Raw genomic sequence first — 26,987 nt, forward strand, 5'->3', positions numbered from 1 at the left:
TGACCCCCTTCCTCCCCATTTACAATCAATCCCAGTCTTGGCGCACAGCCCTGCAAGGGTAGACCGCGCCGTAAGGAAGAATTTGCGCAAAGAGCGTATGTCTGTTTCCTCGAGCTAATCACCGTGACGCTGTCTGAGCGCAATTGACGTAAAAGCAGTTGAGAATACAGCCTACACATCGCCATAAATAACAGTGGGAAGCCACTACGCGTGCGCGTTGCGGTTCAACGTTTATACCCGTTTATCCCCATTCATGTAAAACATTTCCAAATATCTTCCCGTGGACTTGTTTCCCCGCGTATCCTGCAGGTGGGTTCGGGCTGTTTGGCGTTGAAAGTGTGATGACGTGTAGATAATCAATAAGCGATCATTTGCATCGTTGGACTTTGGGGCGTCATCAGGCCGTCACGTCACCGCGAGGTCTGCTTCAGATGTGTTTGTCTCACCTTGCTCGGTGTTAGCAGCTGCCCGATTACAACACGACATATGATTGATGCAATAGAGTTGGTTCGCATTGCTTACACCTGTGTGGAAAGATGAGACAACCTGCCCGTGTTTTTGTCCCTACAGAAGATGTCCCCCTGCGTCCTACTCGTGCTTTGCATCCTTCCTTTTACTGTGGGTGAGTTGTCTTTAAATTATTTTCTGATTTTGATAGCACTTGTAGCCAAGCTCCAGTCTAACACCAGGATATAAAGAATATGGCTAGTACACCTGTTAGCATGTGTTTGCAGTGTCAAGGTCAATGAGACTTTTTCTCATGACCAATCTCTTTGCCGTGACACCAATTAGTGTGCCTCACTTAATTGGTCAGATTGTATTATTTATTTACTACAAATTAATTAATAATCTATCATCCATCTATTCCAGCGACGTTTAGTGACAGGAAGATCAATTAAATGCTCTTCCATTAGATGGCAGACGCTACATAATTGACCTGTGTGTCCACTTTTTGTGATATTTTTGTTTACTGGTGTGCCCCAACCCTAACGCTTTTTTTCCCCTCCATGTATAATATGTGCCTTGGCTCAATAAAGGTTGGGAAACACTGCCTTGAGAGCCAAGAACAGTCACAAATTTGTGATGTGCCATTAAATAGGTCTGGCTTGTTGACAGAGTGTATAAAAAGCAACTCGTTTGCGAGTGATTGTAATTACATATTTTTATGTACTGTATTTATATTTTGTACATACTTGTACAAAAGAAAACGAATACAGTGATTTTATCAGCATGATGTGTGTACTTTTTAGACATAATCATTAGGGCCAGCAGTCAGGGTTAGAATGTTTGACTGAAGAAGTTTTATAAAAAAGTGGGAAAGAATTATGTCACTGTATTGTTTGTAATAGAGCATTTCTGTCATGTAGACTCTTAATTTGTTCAAGACTCTTCATGTTATTGCATTACCTCATTTTGCTTCTTTACAGGTTGGGTCGTTCTGGGTGAGACAACAGAAACATTTCATCATATTCTTTTAGGAAATAGGGGAAAAAATTCTTGACTTCATTTTCCACTTTGACAGGCGACAGAGAAGAAGCCCAGATGGTTTGTGCCGGGAGGGAATTCCGTTTGCCGGTCTACTCTACATCAAGAACCGTGACTTTTACTCAGGATGCTGTAGGTCCGAGGCGTGTGCTCCTGGAGAAGACAATTGTGAGGGCGACAGTGTGCCATGATTTCGGTTTTTGTTCTGTGTGTCTGATAACGAACCTAATTTCTTTATTCAGGTAAATGACCCTCGTTTTGAGTGGACCAAAGATAAGATGCTGGTCCTGAAAAATGTGACTCATGCGGACCAGGGACTTTACTCTATCAAGCTGTCTTCTGGATTCACCTATGAGACCGTTCGTCTGACAGTTTCAGGTTGGATGATTTTATCTGTTTGGTTCTATCAACACTTTTCAATCTTTGATATGGCAAATTTCTTTTACTTGACCTGAAATAGGCTAAACCCATATCTGCATGTCCGTTTTTCAAAAAAAAAAAATAATTATGTGCTTTCTGTCTGATCACAGTACTCACCACTCATCCAATTTACCAGTACAGCCCCACCCAAAAAAAACAACAAAACATATTTGTAATGTGTTTTAAAGGGGTGGGTGGCACTATGTAATTTTACTTAATAAAAAAATATAGTTATAACATGATTAAATCAAATGTTTGAAAATGTGGGCCTCAAACTAGCTCATTGTGATTGTGGGGCTCTTTCCCAAAAATGTTTGGCCACCTGGGGGCAGTATGATACAGATATACACTGTTATACATAAAGTCACAATTTCTTGCTAAGCTAACCATATGCTATCGTATGCCTCTGCAAATGTGATGTCACATGACCAAACCCAGAAAACAGGTGAGCCATGACGTCAACAACTCAATCAATTCCAGTCGACAGCAGAGGGCAGTATGATGTTAAAATATCTCCGCCCTCAGAGGGGGAAATACTGTATTTAGACCACTGACTTGACTATGTGACTGGATAGTCGATAGGCCAAGACTTTTGAAGCCGCGAGGCCGCCATATTGCTACTCACGAGAAACGTTTCACAGCATACGATCCTATATATTTACAGTATCAAAATTGGACAACATTTGAAACAGTACTTAGTAGAAACAGCATAATTTATGATGTTTTAAATTTGAGGAATTCAGGCATTTTACAACTCGCCTTAAATACATGTATAAATTACATGCTTAATGATGTTTCGAGGAGGAAACTATTTTTTATTAAATAATTATAACTGTAATTCAACAAAAGATGCCTCTGCCAAATCTAATATTGGGATCTAAGGAACTGAGCGATAAAAGAAAAAGGGGGTCTTCAAAACACCACATACTGTCTGTCCACTTTTTTTTTTAATGTTATTAATTTTTTTCCTTGTTAAAAAATAGTGACCACCCCGCCACAAACCCCACACCCTGCCCCTCGGCCCTATACTAACTGCCAATGAGCTGTATATGTCTAATCTGTACGTATACCGTGTAGTTTATACAGTAGTCTGCTGGCCAGATGGGAGGAGCAAGATGGCCGCCTTGTGACTTCAACGGCTTGCACGGGCGTGTATAGGCTATCAGCTATCCAGTCATATATTCAGATCAGTGGTTTAGACCAGTGGGGGCACATAGAACGTATTGAAAAGTAAAATTTTGATTTGACTTACACCTTAACCTTTAATAATAGTACTCAAGTCAGTGTTCTGATCGTCCTTTTCCCACTTATATCCTGTCTTAGAATGCATCAAGTCATTCTACAGAAACTACGGCGAGAAGTTTGAGCACAACATCCCCGAAAACAGCTTCATATTGGAGTTTGTTCCCCGAGGCGCTCCATCCGAGGCCATGCCAATAGTCCTGTGGAACCGGACCGACCCTGATCCCACCGTTGCAGGTCGGGGCAGGCTGCTGCGAGACAGGAAGGTCTGGGTGGCCGATAGAGTGACACAAGCCGACCAGGGCAACTACACAATGCGAGACGCTGAGGGGAAAGTGTTGTCTCGCAGCACTCTCACTGTCCGCGGTGAGAGACAACTCGAGAACAAATGACTTATACATTTCTTGTTTAACACACTAACAATCTTTAAAAAAAAAAAAAAATCTTGTTCACATCTCCGCTCACGAATGCAGGACACACCTTCAACGTGACCCGCTTCACCAAAGAGTCTTTGAACCTCCCCCTTTTCCTCCCCGTGCCGCGTGCCTACCTCATCTTTACCCCCACCCGGCACCCCGACGATTCCTCGTTGGGTCCTTTCGACTCCAAGCCCCCGCGCGGGCCAGTGCAGTTAATGCGTGAGGGCCACATCACCGACCATGACATGCGGTACAGGGGCCTGGTCTCCGTGGGCAGGAACGGCTCCATCAACGAAGTGGTCATAGCGAGGTTGACCTCGAGGCACGACGGCGTCTATGAGATCAGAGACGTAAATGGCAACCTGGTGTCGTCCACCTTGTTGCGGGTGATTGGTGAGTAACACAATTGACACACAATTCCTCCCTACTGTTCGTGGCAGGAAGTAATGAAGTACAAATAATGTGTTCCTCTCCTTTAGGAGACTTTCCAGGTATTTGTGGTTTACTCTTTACTTTTGACTTTTAACACCCTACTTTTGGTAACAAATATCACCATAAAGTGTGTTCCTTTGGTGCCTTCATCAGAATCACTCAGTCATGAAAATGTTGCAAAAATAATGAAACAGGTCTTAGTATAAGCGGCTTAAAATGTGTTTGCTTCATTTTATTTTCATAATTATATTAAACATTTTGCACATGTCCTTGAAATCACTGCCCACCCTGTCATTATGAGGTAATTGAGACCCTCTCATGTTTTCATTGACCTTACGATGAGCATTTTATCTTTCTTCACCTAAGGCTGAAACAGGAGATAGTCGCACGATGCTCTTGTTATGCAATTTTCAGCATATTTTGTGTGTCACTGAATGTTGTTAAACTTAACATGTCCACTCTGAAATATTAATTCATATAAAAAAAAACTTTAAAATATATTTATTGAACATTCCATAGTCAGCTTGCTAACTGTATCCACCATGTGCTCATTAAATGCTAATATTAGCCAAAAATAAAATGTCCACACGGTCAGCAAACATCAAATGGAGCATTGCATAGAGCGGAATTTTTTATATTTTTTTGTACTAGAGTACATTTTAGTCATTTTTGCTTTTACGTTTAGCTACTGAACGCATAAAATTTAATTTTGAATCACTACTACTGCTACCTGTGGTCGAAAAATGAAACTGCATTTTATCATCTTCACGTACACGATGAAAACTATTGGCCAGATGCTTGCAAAAGTTCCCATTATGAACAGCTAAGGTGTTAATCTACTAATTAAAAAACTTCGGTCATAAATGGTCACATAAAAAGGCTATTCTAAAGATATTTTTGGGCAAATTGTTACAAAGTGCAGCTTTTGCTGATTCTGCCTTGAGTTACCATTGTCTTCAGCTAACTGCTTCGTCTCTCTCATTGTTCCAGAAAGGGGGGGCAGGTGGCGAGCTCTTCTCAAGTCCATTACCGTCCCTTCCGGCATGTTTGTGTCTCTGGCCGGTTTCATCCTGTTCATGAAGCGCTACCCTAACTGCAGCCTGTCCCAGATCATCGCCTGCCTCAGGACAAATCGCACGCCACAAGCTCAGCCCCCGAGAGTCAACATCCAGGTGAGATCTTGCAAGAGCTGGGTTTTTTTTGTGTTTTTTTTAGTACTGTTCAAAATGGTGGAACCGGCGCATAGGCCAAGAGGAGACAATTATACTTTGCTGCAATCCAAATATCTTTTTTTTGTTTCTTGATTTTTCAGTTCGAATAATGCATCCTAATGCCAATATATGCAAATGGTTTGTTGTTTGAATTTAGAACTACAGCCAGCCAAGCCCTCAACCTGCGGGCTACTATAATCACGGCCAGCAGCAGGGGACACCGAGAAAATGGACCCCGAGAGCCAGTCCAATTCATACTGTAAGAGACTCACAACTTAAGTTACATTCGCAATATACTATATACACAAACATTGTATTAATTTGTTGCTGTTTGCATTTCCAGGGTTACACTCCCGTTTTGGTAGGAACTCCATCTCGGCTCACTCCTGTTCACACGAGGGATGAAAACTGTGAAGGAGAGAGATCTGCGAGCTCCCCCTGTCACAATTCAACTGCTGAGGTACGCCAGATGTTTGAACGCATAAGCCATTCTTTTTTCTTTTTTTTTTTAATCACAAATTTCCTTCTTAGCAGGAACGGTCAAACCATGAAGAGAGTAGGATTTCCTTTCCAGTAGCTGGAGCATCAGATTGCCTGCAGTCGTCCGAAGGTTGCGTTCAATTCCAAATCAATAAGGAACCAGTTCAAGAAAAACGGAGCAACACAAATGACTATCATACCGCCCTGCCGCTGGACACAGATACGTCTGACACCTGCAGCGTTTATACTTCCGAGAAACTGAACTTCTTATAGTGCATGGAGTGGTGGCATAGAAGCATGTGGACAAAGTTGAAGAGAAGAAAAACCTCACCTGTGCCTTTTGCAACAAAGCCTATATTGTACTTCCAGTGGTTTGACATCCATATTGCATGGCATTATTGTCAGTGAAATGGTATTTTTGGAGCATGAGCTGAATATTATCCTTCCTGCTTCATACTTTTATTCACTCTTGACTCTGCCGGAAATTCTGAAGTCTAACGCTGTCCTCTGATGCGACCTACCTCCAGACCCTCAGGACCACCGTGATATGCACTGTATATATTTGCTGAATCTGTACAAGTGTTTGCGTGTGTGCTCCGTGAGCTCGCTACATATTTAGGGCTATAAGTAGAAATTAGGCTGTGTTTGGAAAACTTACTGTACTAACAGAGTAGACATTTATTCTTGTCATCATGTTAACCTCTTCTAACTGCAATGAATTATCATGTCTGTGATGTAAGATCATAATTTTACCATAACTCCAGGAGAACTGTACAACTGTTAAATGTTCTGTAAAAATTTCCACCAAATAAGGTAACAACCTGTGAACCTTGTCAAGAGCAAAATATTGATCGCCAAATCCCTCCAGGTGATGAAAATGGCGGAACTTGTAATATTTTTGCAATATGAAAACATGGATCATTCCTTTTAAAATAAATATATATCTTATTAGATTCTTATCTGATCATTTTGTCCAGTACATTGAGACTTTTGTTTGCATTTTATGTGAATTAGATCAAATGTATATTTAAGAATTTAAATGAAATTATTGTTGTGAAAATGTCATTCATGTATGATGTGGCAGAATGCGAGTTGAAAATCCCCTGGAAGGATAATATGAGTATAATAGTTGTGTTTTTGTTTTTTATGAGAATGAATCTCTTCGGCACTTTGTACATTTGTGTATACAGTACAGTCCTAATTGTATACATATTTAGTTATACATGTAGCCAGCCCAAGAACGACTCACACTACTACGGACAAATTCCTAGTAGCACACCGAACTTCCCCAAAAGAGAGAGGAAAGAACATTTGAAACTTTCTAGACCTAGAAGATAGTTCAATAATTAATAAATCCGATAGTTCAAAGATCTGTTCTAAGAGTTTATATTTTAACCAGTCGGGGGCAGTAATGCACTAAACGGGCCCAGTCGCGAGTCTGCCGGAAACCAAGAAGAAGTTCCGGTTGTAGCGGCAATGAAAAGAGAGCGTGCTACTTTCAACTTAATGAAAATATTGTAAAGGGAACATCATCTGCAGTATACGCTATTGTATAAACTAAACGGGCCCAAAACCGTTCCCAGAAGTGATTTTTAAGACCTGACCGGGACAATGTCTTTGGTTTGTGCAAGTAAGTGACCTTAAGTTGATACAAAGAGTTGACGTTGCAAGCTAGCCGTGCAACCGTGCTAACGCTGGTAGCTAATTTGCTAACGTTAGCGGCCATGCAGTGCCGCCACTTGCGTAGCAATGCTCCGATATTTTCTTGCTGAATAAAATGGCTACTAAAGTGCGAGTGTCTTTCTTGTTCAGTCTCCAACGAGGTCCCAGAGCACCCGTGCGTCTCTCCGGTGTCCAACCAAGTGTTTGAGCGCCGGCTCATCGAGAAGTACATCGTAGAGAATGGGACAGACCCGATGAATGGGCAGCCGCTGTCCGAGGAACAACTTGTAGATATCAAAGGTAACAACAGGCAGCAAAATATGCATGAAGGTCTGAGATGATAGTTTTTCCCCACAAGTAATAGCTTTGTATTTACTACTAGTGTCCGTTAAAATAAATAGGCCTACCAAGTAAATATAATAAGTGCAAAGCCAGGATATTATTATTTTTTGGCTACTGCAAATTCAATTACGACTGTTAACATGGTGCGTTTGTGCAAATCTGACATTTTACACTTCTCTGCCAGTCTCCCATCCTATTAGACCAAAGGCACCATCAGCTACAAGCATTCCTGCCATTCTAAAGTCCCTCCAAGATGAGTGGGTAAGTGTTTTAAATTTTTTATCTTTCATTATGACATGGTATACTGAGAATTGGAAATCTAGTTACCCTCATATAATAAACACATTCTATTCTTTGTTTCTTGTCTTCCAGGATGCTGTCATGCTTCACAGCTTCACCCTGAGGCAGCAGCTGCAAACGACTCGCCAGGAGCTCTCGCACGCCCTCTATCAACACGATGCGGCATGCAGAGTCATCGCTCGACTCACCAAAGAGGTCACTGCAGCCAGAGAAGGTAAGTTTGATAGCAGTTGTGTGACCTCTCACGTTTATCTTTGTGTTCTCATTGAAGTTACTGAGTTAACACAATCTGCCTATTTTCTCTCTTTCACAGCTCTTGCCACACTCAAACCTCAGGCTGGGTTGATTACTCCCCAGGCAACCCCTGCCTCTCAACCAGCCGCGGTGGTGAGTGAACAATTTATCCGGATTCATATGACTGTTGATTTGTGTAATGTTGTTCATCCTCACTTTTGTCTGACAGGGTCCTGCTGGAGAGCCTATGGAGATTAGCGAACAAGTAGGCATGACTCCAGAGATCATCCAGAAGGTAATATCATCTTTGAGAGCCTGCTTTTTTATTTTTTGCTGGGTCAATTTGTTTGTGCAGCTTTTGAAACGAAGTATTTTCTTATTTGTGCAGCTTCAAGACAAAGCCACAATTCTCACCACAGAGAGAAAGAAGGTATGGGGGAAATGTGTTAGACCCGTCACTTCCTTTACTCTTGAATTATTAAATTTCAGTGAGACTAATTTATTTTTACCATTGTAATTTTTTTTGTCAATTATCTTTTGTCCAGAGAGGAAAAACTGTTCCAGAGGAGCTGGTTAAATCCGAAGATCTTGGCAAGTACCGCCAAGTGGCCTCTCATGCTGTAAGTGTTAATAGTTCAAAGTCATTCATTTGCTGTCACTGAAAGGGCTCCAATCATTACGATCACACGGGATTCTATGTAGAAAATGTTGGTGCAATGGTGGCAAACCAGGAGAAAGCGTTTGCAAATGACAATGTACGAAGTTAGGGATACTTTTATACTTTCCAAGCAAGATAATATGCGATGTAAAACACTACAGTACCTCTGTGATAAGCAACATAATGTAACACATCGATGTAAGCTAATTCAAATTTGCCAAACATAGTAGTTCGAACGTGTTGTAATATTCCCAGAAGTGTTAAAGGAATAGACACAGCCGCACTTTGAATCCCTCTATTGAACAAACGGTGAGAAAACAAACCTGTAATAAGAACATTCATACATGAACTGCCCCTGACTACAGCTGTAATTGGCTGACACCCACGTCACTCACCAGGTCAAGCCCCACCCTTTTTAAAGCCATATCCACCGATACTACAGTAGAATGTAATGATAGCAGCTCCTGGTGTGGACAAATATTATACCTGCACATCACATGCCTGTTGTTGTGGTTAATAACTGATAATAATGTTTTTTATTAATCCGATTACTTTTCTATAAATATTTGATAGCTGCAGTTCTTGTATTGTGTTGACTTGTATGTTCATTCTTCTTTCAGGGACTTCACAGTGCCAGTGTGCCAGGTATTCTTGCTCTGGATCTGTGTCCCTCAGACACCAGCAAAGTGCTCACTGGTAGGCCAGTCTCATGCGAGGAAATCGTTTCGACCCATTTTAGTCATCAGGAAACTCGGCTCTGATGCAACTGCTCTCCCTTCCTCTAGGTGGCGCTGATAAAAACGTGGTTGTGTTTGACAAGAACGAGGAGCAGATTGTGGCAACGCTGAAGGGTCACACCAAGAAGGTCACCTCTGTCATCTATCATCCATCCCAGGTCACTTACTTTTCCAGGTTTTTTTCACTCGATGGTCATTACGATCCTGTATTCATCGGAGTTGTCCTTTCCTCCTCCAGTCTGTGGTTTTCTCTGCGTCTCCCGACACCACCATCCGCGTGTGGTCCGTCACCGGGGGCAACTGCGTCCAGGTGGTGCGCGCTCACGAGGCCGGTGTCACTGGATTGTCCCTGCACGCCACTGGGGACTACCTGCTCAGCTCCTCTGAGGATCAGGTATGGATGTTGTTTCAGTCACACGCAAAAAAAGAATCCATAAAATTGGTTTGGGTCAGGAAGTCTGTTTTTGCCGTTGGCTTTGTCGATAAGTGTTAATTTGGCTTGATTGTGTTTTTATTTTATTTTTTTGCAGTTCTGGGCCTTCTCCGACATCCAGACCGGCCGAGTCCTCACAAAGGTCTCCGACGAAAGTGCCGGCTGTGGTGAGTGCCACTGTCTTTTCTGTTGGACGTTCATATTGAAGCTCTTCTCCAGGTGGTAACGCTCCCTTTTGGCTCTCCTCCCACAGCCCTCACCTGTGCTCAGTTCCACCCCGATGGTCTCATTTTTGGCACTGGAACTGCTGACTCCCAGATCAAGATCTGGGACCTGAAGGAGCGCACCAACGTGGCCAACTTCCCAGGTCACTCCGGACCTGTCACATCCATCGCTTTCTCTGAGAATGGATACTATCTGGCCACAGGTGACAACTACCAACAGCTTTTCTCCCCCTCTAAATACTTGTCACAAATGTCTGCAATTGTCATCTACTGCTGATTTGCCCGAATTTGTCTTTTTTTTTTGCGAGGGCGTGTTTAATCACATTTACTCCTGTGTTGTTGTGTTTTAGGTGCACAAGATAGTTCTCTGAAACTCTGGGACCTGAGGAAACTGAAGAACTTTAAGACAATCACACTGGACAACAACTATGAGGTATGTTCTTTTTTTTTTTTATTACACACAAATATGTTCTCTAAGGAATGTTGCCATGAAAGACGACGCCTGTTTTGTTGGAAAGTGATGACAGACATGTCCTCTTTGATGACTCGGTGTTGATGGCTAGATCAGTCAACCATTCCAGCCTGTGTGCAGTGTTTTCATTCCCATGTGGTGCCCTTGCAGGTGAAGTCCCTCGTGTTTGACCAGAGCGGAACCTACCTGGCTGTAGGTGGATCCGACATCCGCGTCTACATCTGCAAGCAGTGGTCCGAGGTCCTCAATTTCACAGGTGAGCCACTTAAAAATGTTCGTCCAATGTGTAATGTTTGGTGTCCATTCTAGACATTGATTCATTCATTTGGTGCCTTTTTTTTTTAGATCACACAGGTTTGGTGAGCGGAGTCGCCTTCGGAGAGAACGCTCGTTTCCTCAGCTCCGCAGGAATGGACCGAAGTCTGAAATTTTACAGTTTGTAGAAGAACAGAAATCGATATTGACATGAGGGTGACAACTGAGGTAGAACAGAGGATGTGGATGCCAACTTTGTTTTAGACGTATATAATTTGTGGGGGGGGGGGAATCACTGCTAACTCTGCTAACTCTGCTTCTTATATTAGTCCTCATGTGCACGAAGCAAAAGTTGATGAAAGATCTATTTGAAAGCTCAGCAGCATAATTTCAATATCTTTTGTGCAGTGTCAGTTCAAATAATGTGAAATGAGACGCAGACGCCGCATCTTGTTTTATTTTTATAGCATCCCTGATTAAAATGTTGTATTTTCCATGTGTGTTTTTGTGTAACAGTTGGGAGCGTAGGGCCATAGGTGTGCTCGAATAAAATTCCGTCTCTAAACGTTGACAAGTTTAAATGGTTTGAAAGTGCATTTGTAGTAACACAATATCAGAGAAGGAAGATGGTATATGAAATTTTTGCCCCCTTTTTTTTTTCTTATTTCCCACTTTCCAGTGCGAATTTTGACTTTTGTTGTCTAATCAAATGTGTGTCTCACAATGTCCTCTTTTACAGTAAAATACCTTTTTTATGTCATTTACCAGATTCAAAGTCTCATGAAACGGCCTTGGAAAATACAAAATTATTTACAATGCTGAAAAAATATACTCCACATGTCGGTGTATTATGATTTTTCTAGTTTAAAATATGATTGTCGCTGTCATGAAACATTAAACAAAAAGTCTGCCAAATGCTTACATCTTGCGTTCATTTTAGATTGTATTTTTTTCTGTTTTTTTATCATTATGGTATAAATGCTAAAAGTCTGCTTTATACAAAGTTTCTCAACAAGGACTGCATTGTACTCGCACAATTGAAGTTGGAAACAATGTGCATTAATAATAATTCAAGACAGCGACATCAACAAAAACAACCTCCTGACTCATGTTATGCAAACTGGTTTATGGAAAACCATTTGAGTGTTTATTGGGAATCTTGTATGCTTTTTGTCATCGTTGGAAAGACAGTTAAGTGGTTGTGCATTTATATGATGACTCAAAACGCAACAAGAAATTGTAATTTATTTGTTTGCAGCAGTCTTTAGTCTTAATTTCATAACATGCGTCTTGGATGCACAGTTTCTAGTTATTTGAGTCTTTTTTTGCATCAGATTTCATCTGTGTTGCCAAGTAAATGTAATCTCCTAGAGGCCTTCAGAATTCCAACTGCTGGTGTTGAATACACACACACACCATTTAATTAGCTCTTTAATTTAACCAATCAGAATTTAGATTGACCACTCAGCACTTTTGCACAGGCTTGGAGTGGAGTCAGCCTTTTTCTGTCCTCTGATAGGTTCAGCTAAGGACTTTGTGATTTTCAGTCAACCAACTCTGATGCTGGTTGGCTTGTGTCTAACCAGAAAAGGGTATTTTGGAGCATTTTCGGAGCAGCATGTATGAGCACGACAGCTAGCAAACGTCTGCTGTGTTAGAATGTATGCTAAGTATGATGTTAAAAGTTTTTTTTTTTTAACCGTTGTATTGAGGGTAAAGGTTTGGAGTTGGGGGTCATGCGTTTTTAAGTTGAAACGGTTCGTAGGCTACTTCTGGTAAACTAAAAGTTTAAATTCCATGAAAATGGAATTTAAATAGGATTTTAAGGGTTTACAATAAACATTCAGGCAACGTTGCATACAAACATACTGGTGCACATTTGATACAAACGTGATAAATGTTTTATTTCGCACGTTTTCAACATTACGGTAAACGTGGCGGCTTGCCGAGAGTCACGTGAGACCGCAGTAACGTGACATTCCCAAACGGGAAGTGGGAGTCCAAATCAAATCACACAAGTTCGCATCAACACGACGTCGTCGGCTGCGACCCGGTTCACACTCACCGGTGGCGACGGAGACATTTATGACAAAAGTGCTCACAGATCGGCTGAACTGAGCGAGAAGAAACGGGTGAGTCAGTTGTTAACGTTTTTGTGTTAAAGAACACAAGTGGTCTGCTTGGTCTTTGAGTAAATGTAGCCATGAATGAAACGTTAATATTTATTCACTTTTGAGCCCGTTTAACTAAATATGTTTATTTAAAATAAATCACCAATGTGAATTTATCTTTTGTCGATTCCTTTATAAGGTCCCATCTCAGTTTTAATTGGTACGGCGTGACAGATAACTGACCCAGTTGGGTTATGAGAATATGAGTCGACTGGACTCTGAGGCTTTTGTTTCGTTTTTTTATGTCTATATATTAGTGAAAATATATTTTGTTTAATATTTTTCGCACCAACTGTTATTTTCGCATTTTGTAAACAAAAACAAAAAAAAGCTATAAGTAATATATTAGAAAATCACTGTACTCATGTTTTCAATGTAATCAACTTGTTCATCTTTCTGATATAAAGCTAAGCAGCATCAACTATTTTAACTGTAGCACTAAAATACTTTAAAATCCATACAAACACCTGGAATTCAGCTTCGTGTACTTTCCAGTTGAGTTTTAGTTCATTGGCACCAAATAAGTTTTGTCTCCCTATGATTTCAGAATCATCGAGCTCCTTATGCAAGAGTGGAATATTCTGATTGCACTAAGTGGGAAATTCGTTCTTCCCCTTTTGACACTTCATTAAATTATGTCTGCTTACAGAGTTGCTTTAGTTCTCGAATGATGCTTTAAAAAAACTGGTGGTGAAAGTAAAAACAGTTGTACTGATTCGAATCCTGTAAAGTACTTAAATAAAAGTAAAGAAGTACAACCCCTGAAGTGTAGTTAGTTATTAATTTCAATTATATAAATAAATAAATAAATAAATAAAGGGGGGGGGGGGCTGCACACATCAAACCTTTTATCTACTTAGTGTGACCATACTGGGAGGTAAAAAAAAAAAACAGTAGCAAAGTATTTGTATTTCATTACTTCCTACCACTGCTAAGAAATACCTTTAAAAAAAAAAAAAAAGTACACTTTTTTTCTCCTGTTTCTGGCTTGAATCAGTGGTAACTCAAAGTGCCACGCTTGCTGTATGTGTGACACTGAATATGCGATTGTGTGTTTTTGGGTACAGGCAGTCATGGGCGCTATGTTCCGCAGCGAGGAGGTGTGTCTGGTGCAGCTCTTCCTCCAGTCGGGTTCAGCCTACAACTGCGTCAGCGAGTTGGGGGAGCTGGGCCTGGTGGAGTTCAGAGATGTGAGCCACACTTCCTGCACAGGGTTCAGGGAGACGAGAGTCCTACAGCGAGCCTCGTGAACTGTCATGCATTGTACAGATTTAATTCAATGTTCTGCCCACGTGTCACAGTTCTTCCCCACTTATTTCACCCTGCAAACGCGCAATCGGCCTCAAAGTTGTGCTCTTTCATCAGCGTTCAAATCGGGCTTTCGCATTATGATTATGCGGCGCTCATCTATTTGCTATACTGCATCATGTATAAATTCCAAGATGCTGGCTTTTAGTCACCTAATAGCGATATTTTCCTCTTCCCCTTGTGATCAGATGAATAACCCATTCTTCCTCTTTCCTCTCTTGTTTTAGTTAAATCCTAACGTGAATGCCTTTCAAAGGAAATTTGTTGGTGAGGTGAGACGATGTGAGGAACTTGAAAAAACATTTTGTAAGTATTTACCTGTTCTGTCCTCATTTTAGACACTAATAACTTGATACTGCAACGATTCTTTTGCTGTAACTTCCTAGATTGCGGTGTCAGGGCATGCATTTTATTTGGTAATTTAACCTTATTGCCACATTTATCACATTACAATCAATATTAAACAAAAAATATCATCTGGAGGGTTTCAAATTCAATAATTATTTAATAACCTGACAAAACATGAACATTTAAATAAAATGTATCATACTGACAAGAGATGCTAATTATAAAACCGTTTTCATGTGTGCACACGCTACAGACGTGTTGTGCTGGTCAAAGTTGGCTGTGCGTGACAAGTTTTGGTCAGAAAATGCTGATGTCATCATGGGCCTGCACTCTGGCCCTGCGAGGATGAATTTGAAATCTGATTGGTTTAAAATAGAAATAAAAATGGCCCATTGCTAATATAGTTAAAGCTACACCAGCGCTACTGATTGTGAAAGTCCCTGGGCAGATTAGATTGGCGTGACAACACATAGCAGCTAAAATGAAATTTCATTGGACAAAAAAAATGCCCACACGATGCAGTGCATCCAATAGAAATGCTACAAAATTAAGAGAATCGATTGCTCAGAATAAATCATGTCATTTCAATTTAATTTAATTTCAAATTGCTCTCCAAACGGATGCGATCCATTTTGTTTGCCTTCCAGCATTCCTGGAGCAGGAGATCAAGCGATCCCTGTCCCCTCCTTTGAACGGCCCCCTCCCCCCACCCTGTCCAACACCGTCGGCCCCCCAACCCCGCGAGCTCATCACCATTGAGGAAGAGAGTGAGAGGCTGGCCAGAGAACTCCGAGAGGTGGGCTGGAACACCTTCTCGTCCTTTTTGATATCCAGAAGAAAGAAAATAAGAACAATGGCAGTCTTTAGTTGTTCTTTCTTTATTCTTGTGTTTTTCTAACCAGGTGTCCAGGAACAGAGACAGTCTTCGTGCTCAGCTGACCCAGCTGTGCCAGTACAGAGGCGTGCTGACCAGAACGCACTCTCTTACAGCATCGCAGGTGATGACGGCCTCTACTTTTGCCTCTGTCATCACTATTAAATCACATAGCAAACTAACTAATGGTCATTTGTTTTTGGGTTTCTCATAGGCGCCCCCGCCTATCCTAGAGAACCAAGGTCTGTTTGACAACCACCGCGATGTCCGCCTGAGGTACACGTCGTCATGTCTTCATAGCGTAAAGCACGCGTTTCCTAATTTCAGCGCAGGAGTCATGTTTGACTACTCCGTCTGACCCAAACTTTCAGTTTTGTGGCGGGGGTGGTCCACCCTTGGAGGGTGCCCTCATTTGAGCGTCTTCTGTGGCGAGCGTGCCGTGGTTACATCATTGTGGATTTCAGAGAAATGGAGGACCGCCTTGAGCACCCGGACACGGTCGGAGCTGGCGTACCGAGAACCTACGGTCATGCGGAACATCGAGTAATTGGTGATCTCACAGGGAATATTTTCATCTGCAGGGAGAGATGGTGCAGTGGACGGTTTTCCTCATTTCCTACTGGGGGGATCAGATAGGACAGAAAGTGAAGAAGATTTGCGACTGGTGGGTAAATTTGTGTGTTTTTGCTTTTTGGCGTCTGCCGCATAAAGCTTGTTAATCTTTTGCTTTTCCTTTGCGACAGCTTCCGCACACAGACGTTTACGTATCCTGAGAACACGGCAGAAAGAGAGGAAATTCTTCAAGGACTTCAAGGCAGAATTGAAGATATCAAATCTGTATGTGTCAAGCCTCCGTGTCGCGGTGACCCCAAAAAAATGGGCACCATTTCATTCACATGAGTGAATTTCATTTCCTTAAGTTAAAAATATGCTTGATGTTGAAAATTTGACTGATCAAAATTCTAACATGATGTAGATTTCACAAAGGCTCTGATATTGTGCCTCAATTTTAGAACAGGCGTAGTGTAGTTTATTTTTCTGACTTCACTATAGACCAGGGGTCTGCAACCTGCGGCTCTGGAACCACGTGTGACTCTTTAGTCCCTCTCCTGTGGCTCCCTGTTGACCCCCCCCCCCAAAAAAAATGAATACAAATGTAAATTTTGGGATATTTAGTTATTTTCTAGATACAATATTCTTTAAACAAATAAAATAAAATAAAAAGAATAGTTAAATATTCAAAAAATGTCAGTCCAAATTTTAAAATTGTCAGAAAAAAAGAGATAAAAGGTAAATAAAAAAAAGTGACCATATAATGTCCAAACAGAAAGAGGAAAATAAGAAAATTACGATAACATTTTCAAAAATGTCAGAGAATTTAATTTAAAAAGGCAAAAAAGCAAATGTTCAAAAACTAACCATAAAATGTCCAAAAACTAAATAAGAAATCCTGAAATTTACCATAAAATGTCCACAAAATTGCTAAAAATGTCCGAAATTGTATTTTATTTTATTTATTTATTTTTATTAAGTCCTCTCTCAACATACTGTATGGTGTCCTTGAATGCCAAGAAAAGTGCCTCTAAATATAATGCATTATTGTTATTATTATTATTATTATTATAGCAAAAAGGCTGAAAAAATGTCAAAAAATAACCATAAAATGTCCAAAAAAAGAGGTAGAAAATTACCATAAAAATTCCACAAAATTGCTAAAAATGTCAGAAAGTTGATTGATTGATTTATTTTTTTAATTAATTTTGTTAAGTCTTCTCTCAACATACTGTACGGTGTCTTTGAGAGCCAAAAAAGGTGCCTCTAAATATAATGCATCATTATTATAGCAAAAAAAAATCTAAAAAAAAGGAAGAGAGGCAGAAAATGACCATAATATGTTGATCAAATTGCCAAAAATGTCAGAAATGGAAAGAAAGGAAGAAAAGTCAAAAAATGTATGAACAATCCAAAAACAGAAGACGAGAGGTCCAAAAAAATGATTCTTAAAGTTTTGGATGCTGCATATTGTACTTTTCTGTTAAAGTGCAGCTCTAGTTAGCTCTTTAGCCCTTAGTACATTCAACTAACACACAAACACAGTTTCATTCATCACAATGTCCAAATGTTTTGCGGCTCCAGACAGATTTTTTTTTAATGTATTTGTCGTAAAATGGCTCTTTTGCCAGTAAATGTCGCTGACTCCTGATCACACATATTTGCCAAGTAAACTTGCTTGAAACAAGATGGCTGGCTGGATGAGCTCTATGACAAAACAAAATGAGTTTAAATATTTGAGCTGTTTGAATTTCTTCTTTTTGCCAAAGGTGTTGTCTCAGACGGAGTCCTTCCTGCAGCAGCTGCTCATGCGGGCGGTGGCTGTGCTGCCCCAGTGGAAAGTGCGCGTTCAGAAGTGCAAGGCGGTCCAGATGGTCCTGAACCTCTGCAGTCCCTCCGTCACCGACAAGTGCTTGATCGCTGAGGCGTGGTGTCCCGTCGCCAAGCTACCCGAGCTGCAGAGCGCCTTGAGAGAGGGAGGGGTGAGAATCGGTTCAAACCCGCGGGCCGTGAACAGATGAACGCTGATTTTCACCGAACGTCTCGATTGCCCTCAGAGAAAAAGCGGCAGCGGCGTTGACTCCTTCTACAACCGCTTGCCTTCATCTACCTCTCCGCCGACCCTGTTTCCTCTCAACTCTTTCACCGCCGGTTTCCAGAATATCGTGGATGCCTACGGAGTGGCGAGTTACCGGGAGGTCAATCCAGGTGCATCACCAGAAAACAACTCAAACAATGGCCTGTCCTTTCTCAACTGTTCTCATATATTTCCATCTTTCTTATCCATCCACAGCTGTGTACACAATAATTACGTTCCCCTTCCTGTTTGCTGTCATGTTCGGGGACGTGGGTCATGGAGTGCTCATGACTGTGGCTGGCCTTTGGATGGTTCTTGAGGAAAAGGACCCCAAGATGAGAAAAAACAGCAATGAGGTACAGTGGGACCTTGACTAGGTGCATATCGTCACCCCGTGAAATAATGGCCTGCAGTAAGTCATTTGTGCCCTGTTTAATCCGATTGGGCCAGCATCCTGAGGCAAGTTTGAAAAAAAAAAGCACACACAAAAAAAGTCGTCAAAATACGCCTTAAGTAGGGAAGACGATTAGTGCCAGTGAAGAGAGAAAAAAAATAGTTTGGCAGGTTTCTCACTTTATTCTCAGACTTCTGACTTTTTAAAGTCAGAATTCTGACTTTAAAGTGAGAATTATGAGAATAAAGTCAACTTTAAAGTCAGAATTTTTGTGACAATTCTGACTTTAAAGTCAGAATTCTCGTGACAATTGAGACTTTGTGAGAATTCTCGTGACAATTGAGACTTTGTGAGAATTCAGATTTTAAAGTCAGAATTGTCACAAAAATTCTGACTTTAAAGTCTGACTTTATTCTCATAATTCTCACTTTAAAGTCAGAATTCTGACTTTATTCTCATAATTCTGAAAATAAAATAGAATCCTGCCAAACTTTTTTTTCTCTCTCTTCACTGGCCCTAATCATCTTCCGTACTTATTATTGAGGGTGACGATATTCCAAAATTTAGAACTTGTCTTGCAACTTTCCCTTCAAAAAAAATACTGTAAATAGCTTTCAAATAGGCACATGCAATATACTCCAACTATTCTCTATAATTAAGTATACATACTGTCTTTGTAAGGTTCCGTTCCGTTCCGTTCCGTCTTCAATTCCGCTTATCCGGGGTCGGGTCGCGGGGGCAGCAGCTTTAGCAGGGAAGCCCAGACTTCCCTCTCCTCAGCCACTTCAGCCAGCTCCTCCGATGGGATCCCAAGGCGTTCCCAAGCCAGCCGTGAGACGTAGTCTCTCCAGCGTGTCCTGGGTCGTCCCCGAGGCCTCCTGCCGGTAGGACATGCCCGGAACACCTCCCCAGGGAGGCGCCCAGGAGGCATCCGAACCAGATGCCCCAGCCACCTCAACTGGTTCCTCTCAACGTGGAGGAGTAGCGGCTCGACGCTGAGTCCCTCCCGAATGACCGAGCTTCTCACCCTATCTCTAAGGGAGAGCCCGGCTACCCTGCGGAGGAAACTCATTTCGGCCGCTTGTATCCGGGATCTCGTTCTTTCGGTCATGACCCACAGCTCGTGACCATAGGTGAGGACAGGAACGTAGATCGACCGGTAAATCGAGAGCTTTGCCTTTCGGCTCAGCTCCTTCTTCACCACAACGGACCGATACAGCGTCCGCATCACTGCAGACGCTGCACCGATCCGTCTGTCGATCTCCCGCTCTAACCTACCCTCACTCGTGAACAAGACCCCAAGATACTTGAACTCCTCCACTTGGGGCAGGACCTCATCCCCGACCCGCAGAGAGCACTCCACCCTTTTCCGACTGAGGACCATGGTCTCGGATTTTGAGGTGCTGATCCTCATCCCAACCGCTTCACACTCGGCTGCAAACCGCTCCAGTGAGAGCTGGAGATCACGGCTTGAAGAAGCCAGCAGCACCACATCATCTGCAAAAAGCAGAGATGCAATGTTGAGGCCACCAAACCGGACCCCCTCAACACTCCGGCTGCGCCTAGAAATTCTGTCCATAAAAATTACGAACAGAATCGGTGACAAAGGGCAACCTTGACGGAGTCCGACCCTCACAGGAAACGAATTCGACTTACTGCCGGCAATGCGGACCAAACTCTGACATCGGTCGTACAGGGACCGAATAGCCCGTATCAGGGGGCCCGGTACCCCATACTCCCGAAGCACCCCCCACAGGACTCCCCGAGGGACACGGTCAAACGCCTTCTCCAAGTCCACAAAACACATGTGGACTGGTTGGGCGAACTCCCACGCACCCTCAAGAATCCTGCCGAGGGTGTAGAGCTGGTCCACTGTTCCACGGCCGGGACGAAAACCACACTGCTCCTCCTGAATCCGAGATTCAACTTCCCGACGGATCCTCCTCTGCAGCACCCCCGAATAGACCTTACCTGGGAGGCTGAGGAGTGTGATCCCTCTAAAGTTGGAACACACCCTCCGGTCCCCCTTCTTAAAAAGAGGAACCACCACCCCGGTCTGCCAATCCAGAGGCACTGTCCCTGATGTCCACGCGATGTTGTAGAGACGTGTCAACCACGACAGCCCCACTACATCCAGAGCCTTTAGGAACTCCGGGCGAACCTCATCCACCCCCGAGGCCCTGCCACCGAGAAGCTTTCCAACCACTTCAGTGACTTCGACCCCAGAGATAGGGGGGCCCACCTCAGAGTCCCCAGACCCTGCTTCCTCAAAGGAAGGCGTGTTGGTGGAATTGAGGAGGTCTTCGAAGTATTCTCCCCACCGATTCACGACGTCCCAAGTCGAGGTCAACAGCACCCCATCTCCGCTATACACAGTGTTAATGGCACACTGCTTTCCCCTCCTGAGACGCCGGATGGTGGACCAGAATTTCCTCGAAGCCGTCCGGAAGTCGTTCTCCATGGCCTCACCGAACTCCTCCTATGTCCGAGTTTTTGCCTCAGCGACCACCGAAGCCGCATTCCGCTTGGCCAGCCGGTACCTGTCAGCAGCCTCCGGAGTCCCACAGGCCAAAAAGGCCCAATAGGACTCCTTCTTCAGCTTGACGGCATCCCTTACCGCTGGTGTCCACCAGCGGGTTCGAGGATTGCCGCCCCGACAGGCACCAACCACCTTACGGCCACAGCTCCGATCGGCCGCTTCAACAATGGAAGCACGGAACATGGTCCATTCGGACTCAACGTCCCCCGCCTCCCCCGGGACAACGGAGAAGCTCTGCCGCAGGTGGGCGTTGAAACTCTTTCTGACAGGGGATTCTGCCAGACGTTCCCAGCAGACCCTCACAATACGTTTGGGCCTGCCTGGTCGGACCAGCATCTTACCCCGCCATCGGAGCCAACACACCACCAGGTGGTGATCAGTTGACAGCTCCGCCCCTCTCTTAACCCGAGTGTCCAACACATACGGCCGCAAATCCGATGACACGACTACAAAGTCGATCATCGAACTGCGGCCTAGGGTGTCCTGGTGCCAAGTGCACATGTGGACACCCTTGTGCTTGAACATGGTGTTCGTTATGGTCAGTCCGTGACGAGCACAGAAGTCCAACAACAAAACACCGCTCGGGTTTCGATCGGGGGGGCCCGTTCCTCCCAATCACGCCCCTCCAGGTCTCACTGTCATTACCCACGTGAGCGTTGAAGTCCCCCAGCAGAACGAGGGAGTCCCCGGGGGGAGCGCTCTCCAGCACACCCTCCAAGGACTCCAGAAAGGGTGGGTACTCTGAGCTGTTGTTCGGTGCATAAGCACAAACAACAGTCAGGACCCGTCCCCCCACCCGTAGGCGGAGGGAGGCTACCCTCTCGTTCACCGGGGTAAACCCCAACGCACAGGCGCCCAGCCGGGGGGCAATGAGTATGCCCACACCTGCTCTGCGCCTCTCACCGTGGGCAACTCCAGAGTGGAAGAGGGTCCAGCCCCTCTCGAGAGGATTGGTACCAGAACCCAAGCCGTGTGTGGAGGTGAGTCCGACTATATCTAGTCGGAACTTCTCAGCCTCGCACATCAGCTCGGGCTCCTTCCCTGTCAGAGAGGTGACATTCCATGTCCCCAGAACTAGCTTCAGTAGCCGAGGGTCGGACCGCCAAGGCCCCCGCCTTTGGCTGCCACCCAGCTCACTGCGCACCCGACCCCTTTGGCCCCTTCCACCGGTGGTGAGCCCATGGGAGGGGGGACCCACATTGCCTTTTCGGGCTGTGCCCGGCCGGGCCCCATGGGTGTAGGCCCGGCCACCAGACGCTCGTCTTCGAGCCCCACCTCCAGGCCTAGCTCCAGAGGGGGGCCCCGGTGACCCGCGTCCGGGCAAGGGAAACGAAAATCCAAAGTTTGTATGCATCATTGGGGTCCTTTGTAAGGTTAACTTTATTAATAAATATTTCAAATCTACATTCAGCTTTATGTGCAATAGAGTTTAGGTTGAGTCTCCGAAGAAGCAAGTTGTTTGGGTTCATCTTAAAGGAGCACATGCAGATAAGTGTGAAAAGTTTAAGTTTTATTCAGCAGAAAACTTCACCTGTAGGGGAGTTTTTGAATCAGCAAGTGTTGACTAATCAATTTTCTGTTGTCGCTGTCAAGTGCAAGGGAATGAGCCATTATTTAAATGTATTTTCTTTTTTTTTATATAATTTCATTGCCATCATGTCCCTGTCATATTGCGTGCGGTTAAATTCCAAAACTGTCGCTCGCCACCATTCAAATGTTTTTTTGTTTTTTTATATTCCTTTGCAACAAACGTGACCTTTTTTTTTGGTTTTCAGATCTGGAAGATGATGTTTGGAGGTCGATATCTGATTCTGCTGATGGGACTGTTCTCCATCTACACGGGAGCCATTTACAACGAGTGCTTCAGCCGGGGCATCAACGTCTTCAGCTCAGCGTGGCACATCGGGCCAATGTTTGAGAAAAACTTTTGGAAGTGAGTTCATTTTTTTGTTCTTCGAAATCACGTTTTCCTGCATTGTTTAAATGTGCCGCGTTCTCTGTAGTTCGTCCGTCCTGGCAGGAAGCAAGTTTTTGTCACTGGATCCTGTTGTGCCTGGGGTCTTCACCAGTCCTTATCCATTTGGCATTGACCCGGTACGACTATCAAACTAATCTGCAGTTAATGTCACTTTCCCTCAGGATTTCTCTCACCTGACTTTCTTTCGTGTCATGCTCAGATTTGGGGTTTGGCAAATAACAAGCTGACCTTTCTCAACTCGTACAAGATGAAAATGTCTGTTATCATCGGCATCGTCCACATGACTTTTGGAGTGTGTTTGTCCTTCTTCAACTACGTGTAAGTGAGCCCCAGCGATTTCTGCTTCCTTCTGCTGCATACTGACCCAGACGTGATCTTTCCAGGCACTTTGGCAAGTTGAGCAGCGTGTTCCTGGTGCTGATCCCAGAGCTGTTCTTCATGTTGTGTCTGTTCGGGTATCTGGTGTTTATGGTGGTCTTCAAGTGGATCGCTTACTCTCCGGCCCAGTCCAAAATAGCCCCCAGTATACTTATCCATTTTATAGACATGTTCCTCTTCACAGAAAATGAAGACAACCTACCTTTATATACGGGACAGGTGTGTTTGCTACTTTAAATATTTCTTAATTCCTCTGTCGAATTTTCTTTTTCTATAAGTTTAACATTTTGTTTCCACTTTTGTTAACAAAAGTAGGAAAACCTAGAAAAAAATGTTTTATTGTACATTTAGAACAGATATAAAGTTAACTAGAGAAGTCATCCGATTAATTATGATTACAAATTTTAATTGCAGGACGCCCCTAATTTTTAATAATCTTTTCTTTAAAAGAAAAGATTATTTAAAAAAATGTTAACTCTTTTTTTAAAAGAAAAGATTACAAATTTAAAAATATATATACTTTTTTAAAATAGAAAAGATAATAGAAAATTTTAAAAATAAGTAAAATAATTTTTTTAAAGAAAAGATGATTAAAAAATAATAATTCAAATAATTATAAAGAGATTAAAAATTAAAAGTAAAAATTACTTTTTTTTTAAAGAAAACATTAGAAATAAAATAAAATTATTTTCTGTATCTAAGAAAAGATTAAAAAAAAAAATTAAATTTAAATATTTTGTTAAATAGATTATTATTATTTTTTTTAATAATAAAAATAAAAAACTAGAAAAGATTATTAAAAATTAGGGGCGTCAAGCGATAAAAATTTGTAATCGTAAATAATTGCATGATTTCACTAGTTAACTAACGATTATTCACAAATTGTATATCTGTTCTAAATGTACAATAAAAAAATCTAGGTTTTCATACTTTTGTTAACACCGTTTACAGTGCCGGAAAAATGTACTTATTACCAAGTTGCTCTAAGGAGATTGTTGTGTTTATTCATGCAGGGTACCGTACAGAAAGTGCTCGTGGTAATGGCGCTATGCTCCGTTCCTGTCCTCCTGCTCGGGAAACCACTACATGAATACATGACGCACAAAGGGAGAAGACGTCAGCTGGTGAGTGCATCTACCTGAAAGTTGAATCCTTCTATGTAAGGTGGGCTCATTTTGTGAATGATTTCCAATTCGCTGCAGCATCTGCAGGAAGACAGACGCCCGCTGGTGGCCGACGAAGTCATCATCAATGCCCGACAAGGGGACATGGACGGGGGAGGGTCTCCTGGGGAGGAGGTGAGGGCAGTTTTTTTAATTTTATATATATATCTAGTACAGAACATTTCAGGTCGGTTTAAAAAAACAAAAACTGTTATGTAATTTATGTACAATATATTTTAATTGAATAAGTGTTCTTTTTCCCAATATTGGGAATATTTGTTATTTTTTATTTTATTAATATATTTTTTAAATAAGACCCTGTCTTCTTTTTGTGGTCATTTGGCAGATTGAAACCGTTACTGAATTTTATTTTTTTAATCTGTAGGAGTTTGATGCTGCTGACGCGTTTATGCATCAGGCCATCCACACCATCGAGTACTGCCTGGGCTGCATCTCCAACACCGCCTCCTACCTGCGACTGTGGGCTCTCAGTCTGGCACACGCACGTTAGTAGCACCCAGACTTCCTCTTAAAAGGACACTCATTCCATTCTATTGTCAGGCAGTTATTCAGCCACTCATGACTTGGAATTTCCAAGCAGCGGAGACCAGCTGACTGAGGTTTGTTTCTCCCCACAGAGCTGTCAGAGGTGTTGTGGGTCATGGTGATGCGCATTGCCCTGAGGTGGCAGGGCTACGTGGGCTCTGCAATTCTCTTTGTGGTCTTTGCCTTCTTTGCTGTGTTGACCATCTCCATCTTGTTGATTATGGAGGGCCTCTCAGCTTTCCTGCACGCACTCCGTCTGCACTGGTAAATCAGTATTTTTTTTTTTTTTTAGTAGTCTCTTTTTTTTTTGGGTTATTAGTGCATGCCCACATACGGCAACAAGCATACTAAACTAATTCCTCTTTCCCTACCTTATCTTTAGGCCAATTAAAAGCTCTAATATGACTGCCGTATCACATAAATGTAAGCAATAAAAAAAAAGATCCACTCGTGTTTTCTATTTCGGAATTAAACTGTCCTGTGGCTTTAAATAAATTTAAAAAACATCATTAGAGCAGTTGAAAAAGTCTCTAGGTACAGTAACCAAATGGCTAAGTTGACACAGCTAAACAGGTTGTGAATATTTAGGTGGAAACGTGAAAAAAAAAATGATTTTATGTTATTCATGTGTCTAAAACAGTGCCGCATAACATTGTATGGTCAACGGGCTTATTTTAAAGTGGCCATCGAATGCTTTTCTTTCAGGGTGGAGTTCCAGAACAAGTTCTACAGCGGCTCAGGCTACAAGTTGCACCCATTCTCTTTCTCATCCCTGATCAATGCGTCAGCTGCCCTGTGATCATCATCCTGGCCAAAGAATTAACTGAAATTGCAAAATCATTCATGTATTTACCTCATTGAGTTTTTGGACTGCAGCAGACTAACACAGTAGTTTTCTGTGGACTCGGGCTATGTAATGATTTAATTGCACAATGAACATGATGGTATGGACTGTTATTATGGTGTCATTAGAATGATATGAATGAATCAGTCGCATTATATAAAATATTCTTTACTCCCTTTTCAGTTTTTATTCACTCAAGTGTTATATAAATGCATTCTAATTGTTCATTCCAAAATAAGTATTGATACTTTTCACTGTGACATTTAAAAGGGAAATTTAGGAGAATGTATGTTGAATTGGTTTGTTGAACGTTAATTTCGCAACGTCTGTTGCATTTACCAAATGTTAGCAGGGAATTAATTATCTAACTCCCATAATCACTAAAGACGCTATTTCCACAATGCCTTTGTTGCAAGTGTCAATCCATTTAATCTTACGTTAGTAACAGTTCTCTCTTGTGCCTTACCGAGATAGCTTATGTTGTCATTAACTTGTTGGGACCAAGTTACCATGCTGATATTTTGAACCACATAAAGACATGTTTTTTTCTTTGTTATGCACTATCAAAATGATCAAATTTCGACTGAAATTAAATTTCTTGCGTTCTTGTATTCATGTGAGCAGTCATTCACTACAAATAATTCAGTATAAACAACATTTCACCTGTACTTTTAAAGGGCTTCATGCAAAAATGAACATACAGTAATGTTATTTCCTAATTGGATATTTTCTAAATTACACAAATTTTGCAGTCATTAGATTTGTTTTATTCGAATGCATAATAGTGCAATTCATATAATAACACCTTG

The 26,987-nt window shown here is 42.4% G+C and overlaps 3 protein-coding genes across 5 annotated transcripts; all 3 read left to right on the top strand.

Moving 5' to 3' along the window:
- The first annotated feature begins 184 nt into the window (after positions 1-184).
- On the top strand, positions 185-6,648 carry LOC147168543 (uncharacterized). 3 transcript variants are annotated; one of them, XM_086084586.1, is made up of 11 exons: positions 185-309; positions 571-622; positions 1,428-1,442; positions 1,523-1,653; positions 1,728-1,863; positions 3,229-3,513; positions 3,621-3,959; positions 4,989-5,170; positions 5,367-5,468; positions 5,553-5,669; positions 5,744-6,648. In XM_086084586.1, exons 2-11 carry the CDS (start codon positions 574-576, stop codon positions 5,960-5,962), a joined length of 1,575 nt encoding a protein of 524 aa, XP_085940712.1. In that variant the 5' UTR covers positions 185-309; positions 571-573; the 3' UTR covers positions 5,963-6,648. The 3 variants fall into 3 exon arrangements, with proteins under 3 accessions (XP_085940712.1, XP_085940713.1, XP_085940714.1); XM_086084588.1 differs by having other exon boundaries at positions 200-309; positions 5,741-6,648; XM_086084587.1 differs by lacking the exon at positions 1,428-1,442 and having other exon boundaries at positions 5,741-6,648.
- Positions 6,649-7,138: 490 nt separating this feature from the next.
- Positions 7,139-11,927, top strand: prpf19 (pre-mRNA processing factor 19). Its single transcript, XM_086084833.1, has 16 exons — positions 7,139-7,319; positions 7,502-7,651; positions 7,878-7,954; positions 8,066-8,207; positions 8,307-8,380; positions 8,457-8,522; positions 8,616-8,657; positions 8,773-8,847; positions 9,506-9,581; positions 9,671-9,780; positions 9,861-10,016; positions 10,153-10,222; positions 10,309-10,482; positions 10,630-10,712; positions 10,902-11,007; positions 11,097-11,927. Exons 1-16 carry the CDS (start codon positions 7,301-7,303, stop codon positions 11,192-11,194), a joined length of 1,518 nt encoding a protein of 505 aa, XP_085940959.1. The 5' UTR covers positions 7,139-7,300; the 3' UTR covers positions 11,195-11,927.
- A 915-nt stretch (positions 11,928-12,842) lies between these two features.
- Positions 12,843-26,789, top strand: tcirg1b (T cell immune regulator 1, ATPase H+ transporting V0 subunit a3b). The gene is made up of 21 exons (XM_086085310.1): positions 12,843-13,138; positions 14,245-14,367; positions 14,713-14,791; positions 15,481-15,629; positions 15,736-15,831; positions 15,922-15,983; positions 16,079-16,205; positions 16,289-16,371; positions 16,451-16,544; positions 18,029-18,241; positions 18,317-18,467; positions 18,553-18,692; positions 23,045-23,202; positions 23,273-23,363; positions 23,447-23,565; positions 23,631-23,844; positions 24,639-24,749; positions 24,828-24,923; positions 25,174-25,294; positions 25,427-25,598; positions 26,040-26,789. The coding sequence occupies exons 2-21, from the start codon at positions 14,251-14,253 to the stop codon at positions 26,131-26,133; spliced, it is 2,487 nt and encodes an 828-aa protein (XP_085941436.1). The 5' UTR covers positions 12,843-13,138; positions 14,245-14,250; the 3' UTR covers positions 26,134-26,789.
- Positions 26,790-26,987: the final 198 nt, after the last annotated feature.

The sequence above is a fragment of the Leptonotus elevatus genome, chromosome 9 (assembly GCF_054856555.1).
Source record: "Leptonotus elevatus isolate MCC_2025b chromosome 9, RoL_Lele_1.0, whole genome shotgun sequence".
Classification (NCBI taxonomy): Eukaryota; Metazoa; Chordata; class Actinopteri; order Syngnathiformes; family Syngnathidae; genus Leptonotus; species Leptonotus elevatus.